Source organism: Suillus subaureus (genome assembly GCF_016647635.1).
Source record: "Suillus subaureus strain MN1 chromosome Unknown BJ212scaffold_153, whole genome shotgun sequence".
NCBI classification, from domain to species: domain Eukaryota; kingdom Fungi; phylum Basidiomycota; class Agaricomycetes; order Boletales; family Suillaceae; genus Suillus; species Suillus subaureus.
In genome coordinates, this window is record NW_024538709.1 from 2266 (window position 1) to 28902 (window position 26637).

Below are 26637 nucleotides of genomic sequence, written 5' to 3' on the forward strand. Positions count from 1 at the left end.
CTGTTCAAGCAAGATTGAACGATATCAAGCATGCCGGTTTGAAAAGAGACTTACGGGGGGAGTATATACCTCGGTCCAAATGATACGCTTGGCCCTGAGCGGGGAGTAGAGAAGAGAACCGGGGCTTCAAGCTTCAAGTCGGGAGACAGCAAGCGTACCTGGGAAAGTATCAACAAGGCGCCAAACACGATATTTTAACATACGTACTTGGTTTCAATATTTGTGATTAAACTTGAAGCGTCTCATATTAGGTGGTTTAATTTAAGCTACAAGACCATCACGAGGACAGGAAGAGCCTCAATGTAGTTATGATAAGTTGAGCTGGGACTGTCGCAGTAGTTTATAATGGTAAAGACTATCTCGGATCAGGAGATCTTCAAGCTTAACACGACATTTTTAGCCGCGTCACGGTGCGGCGGCTACACTCAGTACTTTTTGAAAGTAGTATACTATACTTGAAAGGCCGTTCCGGAACTCACACTTGTGCCATTTTTTCTTGCCTCACTCGCGTTGATCAAGGAGGACGAGAATCTGAACTGAAAAGTGTTGCTACCGATAAATCTAACAGACCCGGTCCGGGCAGGCATGCCTGGAGCCTAGTGTTCCGTGGATAACCCTCTGAGGGGTTATCCACTGTGGATATCCACCAGGCCTAAATGAGGGTCAGTTATCCACGGGTGAGTATGGTGGATATCCACCGCCGGTAAAACCGGCCCGGCGATTCCGGGTGCTGCAAAATTTAGCTTGATTTACAAGTCTAGATCTATCCTACACTCTATGTCATGTCCCAGTCTGCTTCGGTCAAGGCCTTCTCTTGCACCAAAGTGCTTGCCAGCAGAAGAGTGACAGTGTTCTTCGGTGCTGCGGGTGCCAAATCTTTGTCAGCAAGCACATCAGCTAGCGTCGTGGAGTCAAGATTGATGATACTGGCAGCATCAAAAGCCTCGCCGTCAAAAGAATCCGCTTTCTTTGAGCCATCTTTAGATATATCCTCGGGGTCAGTGACATCCAACTCTGAGTCGCTGTAGTCCAATCAGCGTTCGACCAGTCACCAAACAAACATTGACTTGACGTCGCATGAAGTTCCGCCAAAATAAGCAAGCTTAAATCCTAGTTCGAGCTCGCTTCAAGCAGAAACATCATTGCAAGATTATCCCTTGCCCACGTCACTTATCTCTCCTGTGTGTTCAAAGAGATACTAATTCATGAGAAGGCGAGAGTCGCTATGCTGCGGAACCCTTGTACTGTCAGCTATCTGGGCTCAGACACGCTATGTCTACTTTCTATTCGTTCGGTACTTGACTCTGACATTCGTGTATAGCAGGATGGGCTCCAACAGATCGCTGCAAGGACGCAAACCCGACGCACAGTTTGCAGCCACATGCACGCAACGCTATGATGGCGCGACTCCGATAATGTAGGTACGAATAAGTTTCAGAATATCGTGGTCGATGCCTCGTTAATAGTTTGACAGGTGTACTCGAGGCCTTCTGAATTGAAGCTCCCATTCTCTATTTCTCCACTCCTTGCTCAGCACCTCTTGTCCTTGTTATGCTTTTTATTTTTATTTTTAATCTAATTTCTGTCCTTTGCAGAGAAGTACTCTATGTGGGACATTACAGTCTAGTCTAGGGGACGCCCAGTGTCCCAATCGCATCTCGAGTGCCCAACTTGTTATGCTTATTCATGATAGAGGCATGCAGTCAAGCCATGGTCCGCACGATTCATTCCTTTTCCATTCCTGTGGCCCTGATGAATGAAAACACATCCGAGCACCAATGAATTATCCATAATCTGGGCTTCACGCTTCACGGTCACTTTTTCATCATCTGTGTGCTGAGATAACGGAACTTCCAAAACGCGCAGAATAAACCATCCGAGCAACTTATACCAGTTCTCCTTGTGTTTCAGTATCGGGCATTGAGGACTGAGTTGCTTAATAGACGTTCCCGATAATCTCAGCTTGTTACTTGAAGTGTGGCTGGAGAGTTTATTAAGTCCCAGTAGTGATACAACAAGAAATGAAATTCTACATAAACCTCGTCTTAAAGATACTTTGAAAAACCATGTGTTAAATAATGCTCTGACGGATCCTCGACCTGATATCTCTTCCATGCAAAACACTCAGAAAGCATGTCCCTACACAGTACTGCCAGTTGGTACATGTACACGCTCCTGGAAGACAATCGAATTCATGCTGGTTTCTGCGTCAGATTCGGCCACGAGCTTAGCATGGTATTCTCGAACGCTAAGGATGAGGTGTGGTCCTAGCACAAACATCTGTACGACCCCTAGAATCTGACAAGTACCATAGAGTACCTGAGCCCCTATAGAGTATGCATTCTACAGAAATGATGAGCAGTGGCTACAAGCAGGTGTTAGCGACAGATCGACGCACCACGAGCTCTGGAGAGATGAGACTAAGCTGGAGGCAAGAAACACAAACAAAGCTAGCACGTGCGGAACTTGAGCAGTAAAAGATAGCTGCATTCGCATTACAAACTCACCTTGTAAAGTAAAGCACGTGAGATTTTGTCAGCACTCTGAAACAGTCCCCAATGGTCAATCCTGTCGATGGGCCGAGTCGTCGCAGGTCACGGAAGTGTTTTACAGCAATCCAGACTGAAAGACACAGTGCGAGGATCTCCCAAACAGTGTCGAGCATCCAAGTCATTGAACTCAGAAGTTGGATATCCCCCTCATATTCAAAAGTGCACATATGTGTGCCAGAGAGTATGAACTCCTCTGGTGTTCATCCAATGAGTTGTGTTCTTCAAGTCAATGAGTAGAGCTTACCCGCTGTGGTGCGCTTGAGTGCTATTGCCGTTGTTACTCCGCAGGTGATGTTAACAGCCAAGAAGACAATGACAAGAAAGATAAACATCATTCTAGATCTCTGATACATGGCATGTAACCGTGCAATCATGATAACTTGCATCATGTTTCAGTTGAGTCAATATCAATGAGGTATTGCAGCTGGGCGACTCACCGCCCAACATGGCAGCTACGACCCCAGTTGTCCCACTTGTTGCGTAGTCCACAATAATGCCTGAAACACCCAATTAGTGATCGCCCTTGTACTTGGATCAAACACTCTGACTCACACCTATCGATTCATCGAGTCATTATATTGAGCCAAGTTCAATGGTCAGAATCTCACTCACCCCTACAAATGAGCGTATTCATTGGATGGGAATGAGATGGTTGCGGAATACTCACTGTATCTGTCAGTGAGACCAATGGCATATTTGCTGTATGCCACCAGTCAGAAGAATCGAACACAGCGCGTATAAAACATACGCAGAATGATGATACTGATCATGATAGATAAGCATTCGTACAGCGCCAATTCATTGGCCTTCGAAACTTACACAGAATATGGTAGTCCAATATAGCGTATCTAGAAAGTTTTGGAGTCAGCACAACTGCCAACTACGCCATAGCATAATATATGTACGAACAACGAGATACAGCATGGTCATGAGAGACCAGCGTTGCCTCTGTCGCGAAACCATTGTAATCTTCTGTTATTTCCTGTGATGGTATGAGACTCTGCCACTTACCCAGATCAGTTCAATCTATGATACCATTCTTAGTGAGTTGGCTGTTCCGGCGATATCATCGACCTACCTCTTGTCCGAGTGTGATTACTGGAAATATCATGAGAATAACGGTGGTTTTCGAACACTGTCCTGCTCACCCCAATCATATACCACCACCACGCCTGCGGCAACTGCGAAACCGCAAGTCAATGTTAGATCGAGAGACATTACGAACTGGTACGACGAACCCGTCCAATAGCTGTAAAACAAATTCAAACTGATGTACGGCCACCAAATGGGATCATTTGAGACTCCGGTCATATTCAAGGGATGAGTGTGAGTGAGTGGGGAATGTTGGTGGGTGTATAACATTAGCGTTCATGCTAGATATATCTCCATTCAACGCTTTGATCCTCACAATCGGCATGATGGAGATGGACATCTATTCCTGCCTCAATACCGCTGATTGGTTGAAGTACGGATTGCGATCTGAAATCAAGCAAAAATCGTTAATGGAATCAAAGTAGATCTTGATCTGCAAACCAGTCCTTATCATGCACGCGAAAATTTTGGGAGTCACGAATGTTTGAACGGTGTATATCGGCGACTTGTTTACAACGCCACTTTTGGGGTGTTCTTGCCGCACTTGCATCAATTGAGGCGCTCCGTATGAAATGATGTAGTCATCGATCTAATACAGGTGTAAGCATCATAAACAAGGTTTGCACTCTCTCTGTTATGCTGGCTGAGCCTGAGCCGTAACAGCTCCACTGATGACTCTTAACAAGGTCCCATTCTGTAACATGGCACCAGAGCGGTCAGACAAGAAACAGAGTACTTGAGCAGAGGCAGAACAAATATGATTACTTACTACCTGTGACCTTGTACGCCTCCATCATTGGGCTATGGTACCAAAACAATGAACAAAGCATTGAGTGAATCCAATGCAAAGTGCACTATATCTAATGCATCATGCACTTGATGCGATGGTGATGTATTGCACTGCCAGATACATCCTGTTCCACGATCCGTGATTGATAAATATTGGATATACAATATCCGCAGGTCGAAAGAGAACTTCGCACATAGGATAAAAGAATCCTGTACGGCCGCATCAACATGCAGGAAGCTCAATATCTGATCGTACAGGCTGATATAAGGCGATTGTATTTGAGTGATCTACTTGAACCAGTAAATATTGTGAGTGATTGAGAGTGAGATCAGTCAAATGGACAACAAACTTGTTGTCGGATTTTCATCATGCCCAGCAATTTCATAGGCAGGGTACGAAAATCGTGACATAGTTTGATGGTTCCACTGTACGTATGGCCAAAGTTCGAGGAGAAACATCTCATCATAGTGCTATGCGCTGTTGGTAGTATTCCCCATCTATAATGCATGTTGGAGAATCAAAAAAGATTGCTGATTCAATGTGGAAACCGAGGACATGGAATTTGTGAAGGCAGCACACCAGTAACATTGCCTTGCTTGGCAGTAGCCTGGCCGGTAGATTGCCAGAAAATAGAGATAGGTCGTAGAGGTACTAGTCTTGCATACATGGTCAGACCTAGTAATATTAGCCCCACTCAATTCTTATTTTATTCTGCCATTTTATTTTGTGGCTTGTAATATAAATCTTGATCGCATGGGAAATAAAATAATGTAGAATTGAGTGCCTCAGTTTATTCTTCCAGTTTATTTGACACAGGCATCGCTGAGCTTGTAATATGCCGAGCGGCTTGAAGTACCAAAACATTTTGTGTAAGTCAGTTGATCTCACTGGCAGCGTGAATGAGTGTGCACAATGGACACACCAAACTGGATCTTTCCTGACCACGACACCTACAACCACTGCGTCACTCCTAATGATGCGGAAGAACGGCAAGCTAGTCAAACACCTCAAAAATCTTGCCTGCGTGATACCATGCAGCCTGCGCCATCTCTGCCATTTGAGTATGGTATGCCACAACTGCAGTTTGGAAATCTGGCAGCGCACAACACATCCCAGATGCATCCGCAGTACATGACAATGACGTCCAGTGCCAGATATGCCCGCGGTGTTGGTAAGTTGAACCTCTGACGTGGTGTTATTTTTGGATACTTGAGTGCAGTTTATTCCAGTTTATTTCTCGGACTCTGTACAAGTGACAGTTTGGTGATGGCTCGTAAATTGGAGAAATAAAATGGCAGAATAAAATAAGAATTGAGTGGGGCTATTGACTTGGAAGGAAGATAGTCGAACTTCCCTCGTCGGGAGTCGGGACTGGTAATCTCCGAGTGCTGTTTTGCAACTAAAATCTCAATCTTGCGTTTGCGAACAAGCTTTTGACAATTGCGATATTAATGCATGCACTCACTATGTAACTGACCACTCCTTCAGTCCCTTTTTCAACTGTCGACGCCCGCTTTCGCCCGCTGCGCAAAACGAGCTTACTTGGGACGATGCCACGATGGTCATGCGCACGCACGTTCCTTTACCCTGTGAACTTTCGTCTAGGATATCCTAGATTTTCAACTTGCATTCCATTCATACGGAAAGCCCAGGTAGCTCTTTAGGGATTTGAGATTGCCTTATCAGCCATTTAGCCTTCCACTTATCACAGTAGCTGGAAATATCATGTTACTCCCCTCTAGATCTGAGCTTCATCCGTTATTCCCCTCACACTTATTCGTTTTCACAAACTTCCTTTCCCCCTCCTACCCCATTCATCCAAGTCAAGTCCAGATCGCAGATGTCACCTTGCTTGTGTCCTGCGAACCAGAGCCATGGTGTTATCAGCCACCTGCGCTTCCACTCACTCGACGCCATTCTGCTTCTACTTTTATTATTCCCCTCACTCTATGTTCGTTCGTCCAGATGGATGATCATATTGTGATTCTGGTCAGTAGGACAATCGTATTATCGACTTTTTGGACTTTTATCGAATCACCATTTCCCCATGTTCACAGACATGCTACTTTTCCTCTTCCTCCTACTGCCTAGCCCATTCGCCCCCCGTTTGTTCGTCCAAATGACTGATAACGCCCATGCTATGATAGCTTCTTCAATGTCATGGCATCATCGGTTATCTGGGCTTTTACGAATCGTGATTATTCTTTGTGCTCAGATAGATGATAAGGAGCTTTCGTTCATTCTTTCAATATATCTACTATCGACTGTCTGAGCTCAGACACGCTATTCCAAGGCCACTCTGAAGTTTATGGGTGTACGTATGTCGTAATCTTACTCGATAATTTCTACTAACGGACGTGCTACTGGTAAGACTTCAACAGACCATGCATACCCGATGCACGATTCTACGATCATTGACTGTTCTTGCATCTTCTTTTTCATTCTTTTTACTTTGTGCTCAGACAGATGATTACTTGAGGTTTTCATTGATGCGTACGATCCTCGGGTTATTAGCTGTCTGAGCTCAGACACACTACTTCTACTTTCCAGTCCCCCCGCTCCCGATTCGTTCGGTCCATGGTGGATGTATGTATGTATCTCGATCGATACCTTACTCTGACATACGTGCGTAGCAGGATGGGCTTTAGCAGATAGTTGCAAGGACGTATCCGACGCACAATTTGCAGTCGCTTTAGCAGAAAGCTACGATGGCGCGGCCCCCGATTGACGCGTGTATGCGCGCAATTTCGGAATATCGTGGTCGATGCCTCGTTAATCGTCTGACAGGCGCACTCGAGCCTCCTGAATTGAAGTCCCCATTCTCGAATTCTCTACTCTCCGCTCAGCACATCTCATCTCCTTGCCATGCTCATTCGCGGTAGAGGTATGCAGTCGAGCCATGAGTCCGCGCAATTCATTCCTCTTTATTCTCCGTTGCCCTGATGGATTAAAACGCACCCCAGGCTAATGAGATATCAGCCATCTGGGCTTCATGCTTCACAGTCACTTCGTCATCTGTGTGCTCAGATAGCGAAACTGTGCACACGTGTAGAACTAGCTGTCTAGGCAATTTATACTGATTCTCCTTACATTTTAGTATGGGGTATCAAGAACTGGGTTGGTTGTTAGACGTTCCGGATAATTTCAGCTTGCCACTTGCGCAAGTGTCACAGGGGGCGGGCGGCTCACTGAATTCCAGGAGCGATGTAATGCGAAAAGTAGGTTTGTCTACATAAACTCCGTCTTAGATATACTATAACTTAAATAAATACCATGACCGATCCCCGACCAAATTTATCCTCCTTGCAGAACATTCGGCAAGCGTTTCCCTATACAGTACTGCTGGTTTGTATGTGTACATGCTCCTGGAAGGCAATCGAAGTCATGCTAGTCTCTGCGTCGGAGTTGGACACAAGTTTTGCGTGATATTCTCGAACGCCAAGGATGAGGCGTGGTCCCAGCACAAACATCTGCACGACCAATAAAATTTGATAAGCACCAATGATTATCTGAACTCCCACTGGCACAGACAGTGGATTCTACAGAAATGATGAGCGGTTGCCAGCAGATGTTAGCAACAGGTCGGCGCACCATGAGCTCTGAAGAGAGAATATTAATCGTAAGCTCGATGCAAGAGACGCAAACAAAGCTAGCACGTGCGAAACTTGAGCAAAAAAATATAAGCACATTCACATTACAGGCTCACCTCGCAAAATAAAGCACGTGAGATTGTATCAGCACTCTGAAACAGTCACCGATGGTCGATCTTCTCGATTGGCTGAGTCGTCGCAGGTCGCGGAACTGTCTCACAGCAATCCAGACCGAAAGACATAGTGTGAGGACCTCCCAAATAGTTTTGAGCATCCAAACAACTAAGGCGAGAAACTGGGTATCCCCCTGATATCCATAATTACACATATACGTGCCAGAGAGTATTACCTCCTCTGGTGTTCGTCCGATGAGTTGTGTTCTTCAAATCAACAAGTAAAGCTTACCCGATACAGTATGCTTGAGTGTTATTGCCGTCATTACTCCGCAGGTAATGTTAACAGCCAGGAAGACAATAACAAGAAAGATAAACATCATTCTAGATCTCTGATACATGGCATGTAACCGAGCAATCATGATAACTTGCATCACATTTCAGTCAAGTCAATATCACCGAGGTATTGCAGCTGGGCAACTCACCGCCCAACATGGCATTTACGATCACGCTTGTCCCATTCGTTGCGTAGGCCGTGATATTGCCTGAAACACCCAATTAGTGATCACCTTCGTACCAGGATCAAACACTCTGACTTACACCTATTGAGATATTACATTGAGCCAAGTTCAGCGGTCGGAATCACACTCACCCCTACAAATGAGTGCATTCATTGGATTGGAATGAGATGGTTGCGGAATACTCACTGCATCTGTCAGCGAGGCCAATGCCATATTTGCTGTGCGCCGCCGGTCAGGAGAATCGAACACAGCACATATGAGACGTACACAGAACGTTGACACTGATAATGAGAGATGGGTTATTAGTACAGCACCAACTTGTAGGCTTCAAAAACAAACACAGAAAATGGTATTCCAATATAGCGTATCTAGAACATTTTGGAGTCAGCACAACTTGCCAACCACACTATAGTATAACATGAGGTACGAACAGCAAGATACAGCACAGTGATGAGAGACCACCGTTGCCTCTGTCGCAAATCATTGTATTCTCCAGTTTTTCTTCTGATATAGGATCCTGTCACTTACCCAGATCAGTTCAACCTATGACACCGTTCTTAGCGAGTTGGCTGCTCCGGCGATAACGTCGACCTACCTCATTTCCGAGCATCAGCACTAGAAATACCATAAGAATGTCAGCAGTTTTCGAACACTGTCTTTCTCACCCCAATCATATACAACCACGACACCGGCGGCAACTGTGAAGCCCCAAGTCAATGTTAGATCGGGACTAGTCAACATCAACTGATACGACGAACCTGTCCAATAGTTGTAAAACAGATTCTCATTGATTATGGGCCACCAACTGGGATCATTTGAGACTAGAGTCATTTTTGGGGAATGGGTGTGAGCGAGTGGAGGATGTTGGAGATGTATAACAATAGCGTTCGTGCTAGATATACCACCATTCAGCGCTCAGCGCGTTACGGTATCGCCAAATTTGGTATGATTAAGATGAATGTTTTGTTCCTGCCTCAAGGCTTTCGGTTGAAGTATTGCAGTGCTAAATGAAGTAAAAAGTGGAAGCCCTGATTGGATCAAAGTCAATTCTGATCTGCGAACTAGTACTTATCATGCACTCGGAATGTTTGAACATCAGGAAAGTTCGAACAGTGTCCCGTGATGTTGGCAACTTGTTTATAACGCCAAGTTCGAGGTGGTCTTGCTACGATTGCATCAATTGAGGCGTTCGGTATGAAATCGTGTAGTCTTTGATCTAATACAGGTCTGCGCATTATCAACAAGCATTTGCACTGTCTCTGCCTTGTTGGCCGAGCCTGACGCGTAATGGCTCCACTGACAACTTGAAAGTTCCATGACACTAGAGAAGTCAGCCAAGAGGCACAGAGTGGGGGGCGGAGCAAATATGACCCACCCTCGCACACTTCAATCATTGAGCGCTGAGCTATGGTATCAAAATGATGGTAACCATACAGCACAAGCACATGGTCCAAAGCCTGGACATGATGTTCCCACGTACCTGATGTGACAGCTGGGCCTGATGGCGGGTCTAATTCTTTAGATTCATCTAACAACCTTTCACTACCACGGCGCTACCTTCGGTATTCCCTAAGAGCCAAAAAACCAACCATTAATACCATTAAAAGCTAGTGCTGTACTCTGTAAGTAATAGGCTACTATGAAAGGTCGTTCCGGAACTCACACCTGTTCTCTCAAGTTGTTGCCTCACTCGCGTCGATCATAGAGGATGGGAATCTGAACTAGACGTGTGCGTGAAGCTCTACAGATTCCAGGCACTAGTAACTATGCCATTGAAACTAGAAGGAACCACTATCTTACATCTAGTATTTGGTCTGCCTAGGATATGACTAGAGTGTTACTGGATCCTGATACATTTGACAGATCCTCTAGATGCAGTCTTCCTCGCGCTTCAGGGTATTCTACTACCCACTTTGTGTACTGCGAGTGTTGGACTTTCTTTGTACGCCATGAAGATACTCCAACCCTTTCACTCGCTCCAATTGCAAAACCTCTTTCGGTCATCCAACTGGCCCCTCGAGTCACGGATATCTACATAACATTGCGAATTCACATCTTCCTTGCAATTCACCCCCTTGGATTTATTTTTACATAAACACGATTGCCTTCCCTGTCTAGTTAATGCTCTCTGATGTTCTCTGGTCGCCAGCCTCGAGCTCACGATATCAATCATCTAGCTAATTCTCGCACGGACCCGGCATCAGATTCAAGTCCACATATTGTAATTATTACATATATGCGCCTTTGCCAGCACCCTGGCATCATTCTATTCCACATTCTTAGACGCTTCTCATAGCCTGATAGTGATCAACGTCCGTCCACATGCACCCACGCTGATTTGCGCGTTCCAATATGGGAGTCTATACCCCCCAAAAAATGGCGATGGTGTTGGAGACGGCTTATTTAGAGTGTCCAGTTTTGGCCAGCTGTAAGTTGTGTACCCTGTTCCACTACTCTTAAGTGCTAGGCTGAACGTCGATGCGGCAGCGCTCATGCGTCCACCATCCTCAAGTGTATATGGCACCCGTTACACTTTCACATATCGTATGTACTCACATACTCTCAGTCTTCAATCCTTCTTTCACTTTACCACATACATGGGGTCCCTCCCATCGCCATCGGACTTGGAGCCACGTATATACGTCTATCCTTTGCATTTTCTGGGGAAGTCGATGTATTGATTATTACTTAAAGCTCCCTGCGCGCAAGGATAAGTGCAAATATGTGTTTGTAGCGCCACTCCTTGTGCTTATCGTTCACAGTTCTCCAGTCCTGAACATTCCTCTCCTTCCCTTATCAACAGACTCGCTTAATTATTGATCTATTTCCAGACCTAGACTTTATCCCGACCCCACCCAAGAACGATCGGCCTATCTGTACCAGTTATCAATGACGATGGTGTCAATAGTTGTATTCATGTCGTAATCTCGTTCGATGCCTCATGCTGACAGACGTACTACTTTCTCTATGATACAAACACAATGCAATCACTGTTGCTTCCCTTTATTCGTTCTTTGTGCTCAGATAGATGATGCTCAGAGAAGGTGTAATTCTCGGACCATCAGCTATCTGAGCTCAGACACGATGCTTTTACTTTCCTGGTCTACGGAACTTTCGTATCGCGTTCCACATGCCCGGCCCTTGCACAAGAGGACAGCATCAGAGCAGGACAGATGTGCTATATATCGGCCATCTGTGCATTTACAATCACTGTCGCTTCTCCTCAGGCTTTGTGCTCAGACAGCTAGTGCTCTACTGATACTTTGTCAGGTGTGCTCTACTCCCCGTTCAGCGCATTACATCTCCTTCGTGTACATCTGTGATAGAGTTCAATACTCGAGCCTTAAGTTTTTAAAATTCGACATATTCCATATCGTTGAATCATGCTTGAACAGACGATGTTATCAACGATATGACTCGGACTGTCGACGACGCTCGCTCAATCAGTTGGTTAGTAGTCTCTAGGACATCGACACGCTGCTTTTACTCTTCACGTACGATTCGGGACTCCTCTGCGGCCCAGGTGGATTGTGCCGATGATGGTAGACAGGCGTTCTCGCTGATCTGACGCGTTATTGGCCATCCAGGATTTCACCACTCCCTGTCGCCTCTTCTTTTGCGTTACTCAGGCACATGATAGAGCCATTGCGATCTGATCAAATTACGTATGACAAAACATCGTGGTCAGCGCCTTACTGATACTTTTCAAGGTGTGCTCGATGCCTTCTGACTTGAAGCTTGAAGCCCCGGCTCTCTTCTCTGCTCCCCACTCAATACTTTTCACCTCCTTGCCATGCGCATTCATTGAGACAGAGGGACATACTCACCCCGTCGGTCCCGTTTCAAACCTTCATGCTTGAACAGATGTCAATCAGCGATATCGTGCCCACTTCCATTCTTCAAAGCTTCACGTACGATTCTTCACCACTTCTCTGCCGCCTAGATGTGATATAGGGTTGGCACGCATCTGACCGGTTCTGCTCTTATCCATTACCCTCGGTCATTTAACAGGAATGCCTCGACTCACGAACGCCACCGAAGGTAGTAGACAACTTGGAGAAGGGCCATCAGAGACGAGTCCATTCAGAGACTCCAATGGCTTCTGAGGCACGCCTTAAACCAACCATGTAAGTTCAAAGCCAAACTGTGTTGTATCGCGTCGCTGAGAATCCACTCGATCTAGATTAATTTCAAATAAATCAAATAGAAGTCAGCCGCAAAAACGGTAGCAAAATCGGGGATCGAATTCCCGGTACATTTGACAAATCCTCTCGAAAAGTACGTCTGCCTGCCCTCCCTTCAAATTTGTGATATCGAACGCTTATTTCGGAATTTGTACCATAAAGTGCGTGTAATCCGGTGATCAACCAATGCATTCTTCGATATCGGTATCATCTTTGACATTTGAAAAAACATCCAAATTGCTAATCGAAGCCGTATCTAGCCTATCTGATCATCCCTGTATCCAAGCTGGACTTTGTTCGCCATATGTACAGCCATAATCAAACACCCGAGCTTCGTATCCAAGCCTTCCTCCATAAAAGACAACTTCCTTGTCATCGAAACACCTCTCGTCTCCATCGATGCCTGGAATCATTAATCATAGTCCTTATCCTGCGAATCATGATCATCCTGCGTCGATTCGTTCCGCATATCTATATCACCAGTCATACATAAGTGGTCTTCCTTGTTGGTCGTTGCGACGGCCCACGTGAGATATCATGGTATGCTCTAACGTTCCTGCAAAATATCCTCGAATACATCCCCATCTTCCCCGTGCACCACCTTCATATTTACTGCTGCATCCAGAACCACGATTGCCCTCTCTGACCACCAAATTCAGAATTACCGCTCTTCAGGCCTGGTCAGGGGTTGCTGCATCGTACTCGTGATGACCTATTATTAATTACAGTATTCTTGCCTGCTCACGTCACCTATTTCTCCTTTGTGTTCAAACAGACGCTACTTCAGGAGAAGGCGAGAGCCATTGTGCTGTGGAACCCCTATACTATCAGCTATCTGAGCTCAGACACGTTACTTTCCATTCCCCTGTCTTTCTCTTCGTTTGGTCCAGATGGTGGACATAGGTATGTATCTCGATCGGTACTTCGCTCTGATATTCGCACATAGCAGGACAAGCTCTAGCAGATGATTGCAAGAACGCAGATCCGACGCACATTTTGCAGTCGCATGAGCGGAAAACTACAATGGCGCGAACCCCAATCAATGTATGCATGCATACAATTACAGAATATCGTGATTGATACCTCATTAATAGTTTGACAGGTGCGCTTGATGCTTTCGACTCCGATTCTCTAATTCTCTACTCCCCGCTCAGCACAGCTCATCTCATTGCTATGCTCATTCGCGGTAGAGGTATACAGCCGAGCCATGAGTCCGCGCGATTCATTCCGTCTTATTCTCCGTGGCCCCGATTAAAACGCATCTGAGCACCGATGAGTTATCAGTGATCTGGGCTTCATGCTTCACAGTCACTGCTTCACCATCTGTGTGCTCAGACAGCAAAACTCTGCATACGTGTAGAATTAGCTGGCTATGCAATTTATACCGATTCTCGTTGTATTTTAGTATGGGGCATCAAGAATTGGGATAGTTGCTAGACGTTCCGCATAATTTCAGCTTGTCACTTGTGCAAGTGTGGGCGGACGGTTCACTGAGTTCCAGTAGTGATGCAACATGAAAGATGGGTTTGTCTACATAAACTTCATCATAGATATACTTCGAAACACCATAACTTAAATAAATACCACAATGGATCCTCGACCAAATTTCTTCTCCCTGCAGAACACTTCACAGGCATTTCCCTATACAGTACTGCTAGTTGGTACATCTACACGCTCCTGGAAGACAATAGAAGTCATGTTAGTTTCTGCATCGGAATCGACCACGAGCTTTGCGTTAAATTCTCGAACGCTAAGGATGAGACGTGGTCCCAGCACAAACATCTGCACGCTCAATAAAATTTGAAGAGCACCAACGAATATCTGAACTCCCAAAGAATATGAACTCTACAGAACCGATGAGCAATGGTTTCAAGCAGACGTCAGCGATAGGTCGGCTCACCGCGAGCTGTGGAGATAGACTACCAAGCTGGAAGCAAGAGACACCAACAAAGCTAGCACGCGCAGAACTTGAGCAGAAAAAGATAACCACATTCACATCACAAACTCACCTTGCAAAATAAAGTATGTGAGATTGTATCAGCACTCTGAAACAGTCGTCTATGGTCGATCTTATCGATGAACCGAGTCGTCGCAGATCACGGAAGTGCTTCACGGCAATCCAGGTTGAAAGACACAGTGCGAGGACCTCCCAGACAGTGTTGAGTGTCCAAATCATCGAGGCCAGAAGCTGGACATCTCCCTCATATTCAAAAGTGCACATATACGTGCCAGAGAGTATCAGCTCCGCTGGTGGTTGTCCAATGAGCTGTGTTCTTCAAGCCAACAAGTAAAGCTTACCTGCTACAGTATGCTCGAGTCCTATTGCCGTGATTACTCCGCAGGTGATGGAAACAGCCAGGAAGATTATGACAAGGAAGATAAGCATGATTCGAGATCTCTGATACATGGCATATAACCGAGTAATCATGATGACTTGCACCATATTGCAGTCGAGTCAGTATCACTGAGGGATTGCAGCTGAATAACTCACCGCCCAGCATGGCAGTTAAGACCACATTTGTCCCATTCCTTGCGTAGTACGTAATGTTGCCTGAAACACCCAGTCAATGATCACCCACGTACTAGAATCAAACACTCCGACTCACACCTATTGAATCATTGAGTCAGTATGTTAAGCCAAGTTCAGTGGTCAGAATCTCACTCACCCCTACAAATGAGTGTATTTATTGGATGGGAATGAGATATTTGCAAAGTACTCACTGCATCGGACAGTGCGACCAATGGGATATTTGCTGTGTGCCGCCAATCAGAAGAATCGAACGCAGTGACGCCATATGTGACATACGTAGAACATTGGCACTAATTTTCACCATAAATGAGCTGTTAACATAGTGCCAATTTATTGGCCTCGATCACATACACAGAATATGGTATTCCAATATATCGTATCTAGAAGATTTTGGAGTCAGAACAACTGCCGACCACGCTATAATATAACATGAGGTACGAACAACCAAATACAGCACAGTCACGAGGGACCAGCGTTGCCTCTATCGCGAATTCATTGAATCCTCCTGTTTGTCTTTTGATACGGGACTCTTGTCACTCACCCAGATCAGTTCAATCTATAACACCATTCTTAGCGAGTTGGCTGCTCCGGCTATGATACTGGCCTACCTCTTGTCCGAGTGTTAGTACTGGAGGTATTATAAGAATATCAATGGTTTTCGAACACTGTTTTTAATTTCTCACCCCAATCATATACCACCACGACGCCGGCCGCAACTGTGAAACTGCAAGTCAATGTTAGATTGAGACATCACTAACTGATACGACGAACCTGTCCAATAGCTGAAGATAATATTCCAATCGATTATCGGCCACAAACTAGGATCATTTACAACTACAGTCATATTTGAGGGATGGGTGCGAGCGAGGGATGTTGGGTGTACAACGATCTGGCGTTCATGCTAGATATACTGCCGCTATCGCCAAAATCGGTATGATGGAGATGGATATTTGATCCCGCCTCAAGACCCTTGATTGTAGTAAGTATCGCGGTGCAAAGTCAAGCAAAAGTGGAAGCCCTCAATTGAATTAAAGTATATTTGAATTTACGAACTAGTACTTATCAAGCACACCGTCACGGAATGTTTGAACACTGTTTCGTGATGTCGGCGACTTGTTTACAACGTCACCGTCGAGATGTTCTTGCAGCACTTGCTCGATTGAGGAATTCCATAGCAGTCATCGATGACATAGATCTAAGCGTGATCAATAAACGTTTGCACTCTCTTTGCCTTACTAGCCGAGCCTCAGGCGTAACGGCTCCACCGGTGACTCTTAGCAAGGTCCCATCCTGTGACATTGTACCAGGGAAGTCAGACAAGAAGCGGAGTATGTATGACTAACCTTACTATCCGTTGCCTTGTACGCCCCAATGATTGGGCTATAGCGGTGTATCGCGCTGCCAGATGCATCCTGGTTCACGAGTACATGATCCGCAGTTTACGGAAGTAAGCACTAGCCAAAATTTTCACTTGGTTGAACGTTCTGACCGAAAAGGAAATCGATGAAAGTTCACGTTGTGTCTACAGCGGACATGATTCCCTCAATTCCTAGAGCGTGCCCAACACTTGTTGATCAATCATACATGTACAATATTTGTCTTGCGTCTATCTTTGCACTGAATATATCTATAGCAGAAAAGAAACTGAATTGAAGCTCCCATTCTCGAATTCGCCACTCCCCGCTCAGTACACCTCATCTCCTTGCTATGCTCATTTCTAGTTACGATCCAGCCATGAGTCCGCGCGATTATTCCCTTTTATTCTCTGCGGCCCCGATGGGCGAAAACGCGTCTGAGCAATGAGTTATCAGCGATCTGGGCTTCATGCTTCAGTCACTTCTGCATCATCCGTGTGCTCAAACAGCAGAACTCCACAAACGTGTAGAATCAGCTGTCTGGGAGATTTCTACCAGCGATTCTCGTTGTAATTCAGTATCCGGCATCAAGGACTCGGTTGGTTAGACGTTGCAGATAATCCAATTTGCCACTCTGTGCAAGTGTGGACACGCGGTTCACTGACTTCCAGTAGGGATATAATAAGAAACAGGTTTGTCTACATAAATCTCGTCTTAAATATACTTCGAAACGCAATGACTTGAATAAATACCACGACGGATCCTCCTCCATGCAAAATGCTCGAAAACCATTTCCCTACACAGTACTGCTAGTCGGTACATTTATACGCTCCTGGAAGACAATAGAAGTCATGCTAGTTTCTGCATCAGATTCGGCCACGAGTTTTGCGTGATATTCTCGAACGCTAAGGATGAGGCGTGGTCCCAGCACAAACATCTGCACGATCGAGAGAATTTGACAAGCACCATTGAGTATCTGGGATTCCATTGAATTTGAACTCTACGAAAGTGATGAGCAGTGGTTAGAAGCAGCTGTTAGCGATAGGTCGGCGCACCCTGAGCTCCGGAGAAATAGTGCCAAGCTGGAGGCAAGAGACACAAACAAAGCTAGCACATGCGAAACTTGAGCAGAGAAATATAGCCACATTCACATTAAAAGCTCACCTTGCAAAATAAAGCACGTGAGATTTTATCAGCACTGTGAAACAGCCTCCGATGGTTGATCTTGTTGACGGGTTGAGTCGTCGCAGGTCACGGAACTGTTTTACAGCAATCCAGACTGAAAGACACAGTGCGAGGACCTCCCAAACAATGTTGAGCATCCAAATCATTGAGGTCAGGAGCTGGACGTCCTCCACAGATTCAAAATCGCACATATATGTGCCAGAAAGTATCAGGTCCTCTGGTGTTTGTCTAATGAGCCGTGTTCTTCTAAGTCAACAGGTAAAGCTTTACCCCCCGTAGTATACCTGAGTCCTATTGCCGGGATCACTCCGCAGGCGATGTTGACAGCCAGGAAGATAACAACGAGGAAGATGAGCATTGTTCTAGATCTCTGATACATGGCATATAACCGAGCAATCATGATGACTTGCATCATGTTGCAGTCGAGTCAATATCACCGAGGTATTGCAGCTGGATAACTCACCACCCAACATGGCACCTAGGACCAGACTTGTCCCATTTATTGTGAAGTACATAATTTCGCCTGAAACACCCAATTAGTGATCGCCCTAGGAATCAAACACTCCAACTCACACCTATTGAGTCATTGTGCATTATATTTGAGCCAAGTTCGACGGTCTAAATCTCACTCACTCCTAAAAATGAGTGTATTCATTGGATGGGAATGAAATGATTGCGGAATACTCACTGTCTCTGTCAGCGAGACCCATGGCATACTTGCTGTGTGCTGCTGGTCAGAAGAATCGAACACGGTGTGTACGAGACATACGGAAAATATCAACGCTGATTATCAGAGATGAGTTATTAGTACAGTGCCAATTGTTGGCCTCGACATACATAGTATATGGTATTCCAATATAACGTATCTAGAACATTTTGGAGTCAGCACAAGTTGCCAACCACACCATAGTATAACATGAGGTACGAACAACGAGGTACAGCACAGTCATGAGGGACCAACGTTGCCTCTGTCACGAATTCATTGCATTCTCCTGTTTTTCTTCTTATATAGAACTCTATCACTCACCCAGACCAGTTCAATCTATAACGCCATTCTTAGCGAGTTGGCTACTCTGGCGATAGTACTGACCTACCTCTTGTCCGAGCGTCAGTACTGGAAATACCATTAGAATATCAGTAGTTTCCAAACGATGTCCTGCTCACCCCAATCGTATACCATGATGACGCTGCCGGCAACTGCAAAAATGTAAGTCAAGTTTAGATCGAGACACCACCGATTGATGCGACGAACCCATACAATAGCTGGCAAAGACATTCGCATTGATTATCGGCCACCAGCTGGGATCATTTGAGACTATGGTCATATTCGAGGGATGGATGAGAGTGAGTGGGAGATATAACAATAGTGTTCGTGCTAGATATACCACCGTTCAGCGCTTGTATCACCAAATTCGGCATGATGGAGATGAATATTTGTTCCTTGTCAAGGCTTTAGTTTGTTCACGTATTGCGGTGCGAAATCAAGCAAGAAGTGAGACTCCCTGGTGGAATCAAAGTAGATTTTAATCTGCAAACCAGTACTTATTACGCACATGGAATGTGTGAACATCAGAGAAGTTCGAACAATGTTTCATGATGTCGGCAACTTGTTTACAAACACCACATTCGATGTGTTCTTGCCGCACCTGCATCGTCAAGAAGCGTTTGCATTCTCTTTGCCTTGCTAGCCGAGCCCGAAGCGTAACGGCTTAACGAGGCGGCCCACCGATGGCTCTTAACAAGGTCCCATTCTGTGGCATTGCACCAGAGAAATCAAACAAGAAACGCAGAATGAGCTGAGGCGGAGTAAATATGGCTGACCTTACTATCCATTAGAGGCTATGGTGGTGTATCACGAGCCCGTCAGATACATCTTGGTTCATGATCCGTAATTTACTAGGAAAATGCTGCGCCACAGCTGCGGTATTTGCTGTGACGTTCCAAACTTTAGTAAATACAGCTTGCTTGTTACTAGCGATATGCTCTGGACTCCACATGATCAGCGCCTGTTTGAGGGGTCGGCTCAGTGTGGCTCTGCAGGAAACTATCAGTCGGACCTGGGTGCTAGTAACCATCAACATAGTTGGGACCCATATACACTGGACTTCCGTCCCAACGAGGATCGCAATGAAAGAGATCCAGGTTCCAGTTACTAGTAGTGTAGTAACTTGGTCCGTTTGAGAGGCACCGCGCGGGTGCAGCATGTTCACGATAACTATTGGATATATGACGTCACATCTACAAGTTGACAATGAAAGAGAAATCGCACATGGGATAAAAGACTCGCACGGCAACATGCAGGAAGCTCGATATCTGATCGTACAGGCTCGTGTCGAGCAATCTTTTGATGTCCTTAATTGAACCGGTAAAGGTTGTGAGTTACAGGGAGTGAGATCCGTCAAATGGACAACAAACTTGGTGTCGGATCTTCATCATGCTTAGCAATTTCATAGGCAGGATACGAAAGTCGCACTGCTACTTCCCTCGTACGTATGGCTAAAGTTGGAGGAGAAACATCTCATCATAGCGCTACCCGCTGTTTGCAGCCTCCGAAGGAAGACAGTACTCGTTCCAGTATCCCGGCGAATCAAAAAAAGATTGCTGATTCAATGTGGGAATTGGGGACACGGAATTTATGCACCTGGTCGGTAGATTGCCAGAAAGATAGTAGAAGTAGGTCGTAGAGGTACCCTTAGTCTGGCCTATCGATTCGAGAGGAAGGAAGATACCCGGCAATCCCCGAGCACTGTCTTGCAACCGAAATTTTCCTGAAATCTTTCATCAAACTTCCGTTCAAGCTTTTGAGTCGTGTCGCCGAGAATTCATTCGAGGTGCGAACCAGCAAAGATCCTCCTGTGCCCTGAGTTGGACTTTGTACGTCACGTGGAAGATACTCCAAAGTCGAACACCCCCTGCTTCTTATTCAACCTGTATGGTTACTACGGCCCACCTCCATAAAAGACCCGCCGTCGATACAATCGCTCTCTATTTCATTGTCATCCGAATTCGCTGAGCACTCGTTCCACAATCTCTTTTCCCCGTTGATCCCAACCATCATCCAACCACCCCCTCGTGCACGGATATATAATGCTACCCGTCCACGTTCACATCTTCTAATTCATCCCCACCCTCCATCTTCTAGTTTTTCTTAAACATGATTATCCTCCCTCAACACCAAATCCAGAATCAAACCGCCGCTCTCCAATCCTGGCCACTGGTCCCTACCATCATCGCAATACCAATACTTCTTACCGACCATGCAGTAGATTCATACACACCATGTAAGTATTACGTATATTCCTTTTACAGCACACCTGCATAACTCCAATATATAACTCAATTTCATTCGTAGATGTACACTTCTGAACGGACTTGTAATACGACTTCTTGCGATAATCACCCTCCATAAAACACCCATGCTGATCTGCGTGCTCCAATACGGGATCCTGCATCTGGCGCACGCGTTGGAGACGGCCTTTTTTTTGCTAATTGTAAGTGATTTGTTTCTTGCTCCACTACTCTGATTCAGTGCCTCACTCTAGGAACTGTACATTGACGATACCGCCTGCGAGTACCGCTCGTGCGCCTGTATGTGACCGCCGTCTTGGAAGTTCTAGCCGACTCTGACCTCGTAAGTACTCACTTACATACTATCGGTCCCTCAATACTTTCTTCAACTTATCTTGTATCTGCTCCCTTCCACGGCCATCGGACGAATTGCCGTTTGTGTGAGATATATAATACCGCCATTCGCGTTTATCATTCACGTGTTTCCGAATCCTGGCGTGCCTCCTTCCCTGGTCTTCGAACTTGCTCGAGTATTGATCTGCATCGAGTCTTACTCCCACCCAAGGACGACCAGCCCACCAATCGATCAAATATTGTATTTCGACGTTCAAGGTAGGCATTTGAATTCGATACGTACTGATTTTCTGTGACCCACATATTTTCCCTCGCACTTCGTCCATACGGTTAGCCCAGATAGAAAATAGTTACTGGTGCACGGCCATCCATGGGTTTCCACAAATTGTTCCCCTCGTATTCCGTCCGTTGTTTCCATTGTCACCTATTTACCTGAGTCCGGTCCAGATGACTGATAACACATTGTCTCGGTTGAAAACTTGCGTTGTCAGCTATCTGGACTTGCACGAATCACTGTCACTGTCACTGTCACTTCTTCTCTTTCCTTGATCGTTCAAGCGAGATTCTTTCAACATGAAATCCTTGGGGTATCAGCTGCCTGAGATCAGACACGCTATCCCTACTTCTACTTTCTAGTCCCCTTGCTCTTCGTCCGCTTGTTCCAGATGACTGCTAGCACCATGGTCCACATTATTCGACAGAGTCATGGTACTGTCAGCCTTCTGGGCTTTTCCAATCACTGCCGCTGCTTCTTCCTTCCTTCGATCTTTGCGCTCAGACACATGATCTAGGCAAACTTCCTTGCCACATGGGATTTTTCCTCTATTAGCTGTCTGAACTCAGACACTCTAAAGCTTTGCCACTCCCCTCGCTCTCCGTTCCTTTGTCAAGATAGAGGATAGCATCGTGAAGCTGCGAGCTGTTCGGCAGATGGTATCATCGGTCATCAGGACATTTACGAATGTCGTTGCCGTACATTCACGTGCTCTATCAGCTGTCTGGACTCGGATACCTTACTTCGAGGTCACTCCGATCGATGCCAATGTTAATATGTGTATGTATGTCACGATCTCGTTCGACGATTGACGCTGATGGACGTGCTACTTTGCTATGGGCTTCAACAAATCACAAGGACACGAATACAGACCCAACGCACAATTCTATGATCACCGTAGCTTCGTTCTTTGCGCTCAGACAGATGATAAAAAGGGCAGTTCTTCCTTGTATGGATTTCTCTTGTTATCAGCTATCTGCTATTAGACATGCTACTCTCGAACATGGGTCGGCAGACAGTCACTCGAGAAGATCCACAGACTGTTGGGTGATCATCTGCTGGTCCCAGAGCGAGTTGGATCGAAATCAAATGGTATGTCAGCATCTCATTCGGCGCTCCGCTCTGATGGTCGTGCTTGGTTCAACAGATCATTGCAAGGACCCTAATCCAAATCCGACGCACGATTTGCAGTCGTATGGTATGCTCTTGGCCAGTCTGATTTGCGCTGCCATGGTTGCTTGTTTACGAGTTTAGTCGTATGGGTGGAGCGTTACAGTAGTGCGACTCTAATCAAGTACGTATGTCAGCACACTGTGGTTGGCCTTGCTGATACTTTGTCGGGTGCGCTTGGTGTCTTCTGACTGGGGGCACCAATTCTCACTTCTTGCTTTGCTTTTCTACTCCCTGCTCAGTGCATCTTATCTAGATGCCATACACACTCGTAATAGAGGTGCACGCTCGAACCGTAAGTCTCTTTATTCAAAATGACATCCTTGAGATCGTTGAATCATGCTTGACACAGATGATTGTTATCGATGATTTGACCGTCTGACGGTGATCGGTGATCGGCGATGGGTTAGTTCGTGCCAGTCATATCCACAACAAAAGCTAACACGCTCGATCGCAACAATCCCTAACAGTAGTTGCCTAGGAAATCAACATCCTGCTTTCAAATCCGAGCGATAACTCATTATAGTGCACACTATTACAGCATTCCCCATCTAAATTCCATGCCAGCGTATCAGAAAAGGTTGCATAGTGTTTGCAAATTACGGCTCTTATGAAGTTTCGGGGACTGTATTTCAGTCTTTCAGTCACCGAAACTTCATGATGAGCTCGTCTTGAATGTGGGAACCCAGCTCACGAACACCGTGTAGGCAGACCATCAGTAGTGTCTCTTCTATAAAGCCTCCATTTGTTCTAACGATACTTGAAAAGTAGCTTTGAGTCGAACCCTCTAGTGTGCTCGTTAATTTCTCTATATCCGCCTTCATCATCCCAATTCAAATGTTGATGACAATGCAACACTGGATCCACTTGGGCTCAATGGAGGCAAATCAGCCTGGTCAACGAGCTAAGCATCTGCTAGAGGTACTCAGTGCGTAAGACTGAAGTAGCTTGGATCAACGGATGCTGACAGGGTCCACAGGCACCACTTCAGTGGTCGAGTACTTCTCTGAAGTCCTGGAAACAGCCACCTTCCAGCAATGGCATCGGGAGCTAACAGACTTCTACCAGCCGGTACGATCTTCACAGCACTAGTGTACTGAGATGGAGTTTATGAACCTCAGCATCAGGGAGAGATCTCGACTCAAAGTTCGCCAAAAGCTCTTGTATAACCTAATATTATCTACTCTGTAACTTACATGAATAAGTACCACGACAAAACCTGGAATAAATAAACACGGATTCTCCCGCTCCCTGCACACCACTCACCCATCGCAAATCCATCATATCGAGCATCTCCTGCGCTATACGCTACTGCTAGTTGACACATGGACACGTTCCTGAAAAGCAAGTGAAGTCATAGCGGTTGCCGTATCAGGGTTGACTACGAGTCCAGCATAATATTCTCGAACACCGAGGATGAGGCGTGGTCCCAGCACAAACATCTGCACGATCTGGAATATCTGATCGAGACCAATATAAATCTGAGATTTTAGGTGCAGAGCGTGAGCGGAAAAAGAGAACCACATTCAAATTATGAACTCACCTCGCAAAGTAACCCATGAGTTTTCATTAACACTGTGAAGCAGTCTCCGATAACACCTCTTGTTGAGTGTCGTAGCAGTTCACGGAAGTGTTTTACAGCAACCCAGATTGCGAGACATAGTAGAATAACTTCCCATACAGCGCCGAGTATCCAAGTTACGGAATCCAGAAATAGGAATTCTGCCATGTAGTCAAACACGCACTGATAAGTGCTGGAGAAAATGGATTCCTCTGGTACTTGCTAATGAGCCTGATGCACTTAAACATTTCATACATAACCAAAGCTTACTCGCTGTAAGCTGCATCGTCATTATTGCAGTCATCACTGCGTTGGCGATTCTGATGGTCAAAAAGATGACGACAAGAAATACCAGCACCTTTCTGGATCGCTGATACATAGCATGCAACCGAGTGATCATGATGACTTGCATTATGTTTCAGTCAAGTCAGCGTCACCGAGGTGTATAGCTCACCGCCAAGTATTGCATTTACAACGTCACTCATCCAATCATGTGTGTCGTACATGATGAGGCCTGACAAATCCAGCAACGTTAGTTATCAACTTCGGAGGATCACAGGCTCGAAACAAACTCACAACTGTGGGAGTCATTGAATTGAATTGACAAGTTGTTTGAGAATCTCACTCACCCCTGCATGGTAGTTCAGTTGTTTGGACGGGAATGGAAAGCATCGGTGTGGAATGCTCACTGCACCTGTTTTCGAAATTGTTGGAACACTGACTGTATGCCGCCCGTGACAAGAAATAAACAGAGTCTATGCGAGGAGACGTACTCAAAATATTTATCCTGATTGTAAGAGATGGGTAATGAGCACAACATCAATAGCTTAAACTTCCAAACATACACAGCATATCCTATTCCAGCATAGTGCACCTAGGATATTTTGAAGTCAGCAAAACTCGTACTTGCTAAGCGTAAATGTTGAAGCACAAGGTACATACACTGAGATAGAGAAAGGTCATCAGGGACCAATGTTGCCTCTGCCGTGAACAAGTTGTATTTTCACGTCGTTCTTTTGATGTGGGAGTCCGCTCACCCAGATCAGTTCAACCTGTAACACAATTCTAAGTGAATGGGCTGCCCCGGTAATGGATCGACCTACCTCTTGTCCAAAAGTAAGTGCTGGAAATATTATAAGGAAATCAATGGTTCTTTCATACTCGGTTTTATTCACCCCAATTGTACATTAGCCCAACAGAGGCAGCAACTGTGCAACCGCAGTCAACGTTAGATCGACATCACCGTCATCATCATGCGGCTGACTCTGAACGAACCAATAAAATAGCTGCGAATCAGATTCGCATTGATGAGTGGCTACCACCTGGGATCATTCGAGACTAGAGTCATGCTATTAGAGAATGAGAGTGAGCGAACAGCGGAACTTGGTGGACGTATAATGATCGCATCAACGTGCTTGATATACCACCATCCAGCGCTTAGTAGAAAGGGAAAGTCCATCTAAGAGTGCTCCCTTTTTGAATCAGATTGAAACCGCAACTTGAAATGGCAGTGGCTCACGCCAAGTGAACGCCGCAGATGATCGGAAAACTATTCGAGATTTTGTCAACATGCTAGCGATGTTCGTGGCATTGCTGGGTTCAACGTCCGACGTCCAGCCTCAGTGCATCAATTATTGATCCAACACAGGTTTGAACAACGCCGAAGTTGACATCGTGGCAGACATTTTCTCACCTTGAGGTCAACAGTGTTCTTCCTTGAAATTCATTCTACTTACCTGATCATGACGCTGATGCTTAATCACGACACAAGCAAAAGTATGACACGTGTCGTATCCAGTTTCCTGTCATAGAATATGGTCGACGTGTGAGGCGACAAGGGCCGTCATACCAAGAAGTGAGAGGTGGTATAAATCGGAATGGGGTGTCTGGAACGTGCATCACCCTACTCATCAACAATTTATTTCTTCAGTTTATTTGCTGTTTGAACAATAACTACCACTGGCGCCGGCCTGCATCTGTCCCGTCGGCGGTCCAAGGCCATCGATGCGAGTGAAATGGCAATGGGCTAATCTCCGGAGTCTTTTGCCTCAGCAAGGAGCGCAACTGCGGGAGTTTCC

The 26637-nt window shown here is 45.7% G+C and overlaps 3 protein-coding genes across 3 annotated transcripts; 2 read left to right on the forward strand and 1 right to left on the reverse strand.

Annotated features, from left to right (window-relative positions):
* The first annotated feature begins 783 nt into the window (after positions 1-783).
* Positions 784-1635, forward strand: BJ212DRAFT_1402528 (uncharacterized protein). Its single transcript, XM_041337357.1, has 3 exons — positions 784-997; positions 1049-1421; positions 1475-1635. The coding sequence occupies exon 2, from the start codon at positions 1206-1208 to the stop codon at positions 1419-1421; it is 216 nt and encodes a 71-aa protein (XP_041185684.1). The 5' UTR covers positions 784-997; positions 1049-1205; the 3' UTR covers positions 1475-1635.
* Positions 1636-11108: 9473 nt separating this feature from the next.
* BJ212DRAFT_1402550 (uncharacterized protein) lies at positions 11109-11660 on the forward strand. The gene has a single exon (XM_041337358.1). It carries the CDS (start codon positions 11137-11139, stop codon positions 11476-11478), a length of 342 nt encoding a protein of 113 aa, XP_041185685.1. The 5' UTR covers positions 11109-11136; the 3' UTR covers positions 11479-11660.
* A 1629-nt stretch (positions 11661-13289) lies between these two features.
* BJ212DRAFT_1402554 (uncharacterized protein) lies at positions 13290-13944 on the reverse strand (the record flags this gene model as incomplete). Its single annotated transcript, XM_041337359.1, has 1 exon — positions 13290-13944. A coding segment is annotated over exon 1 (257 nt), but the record flags the coding sequence as incomplete, so codon positions are not given.
* Between the last annotated feature and the right edge of the window lie 12693 nt (positions 13945-26637).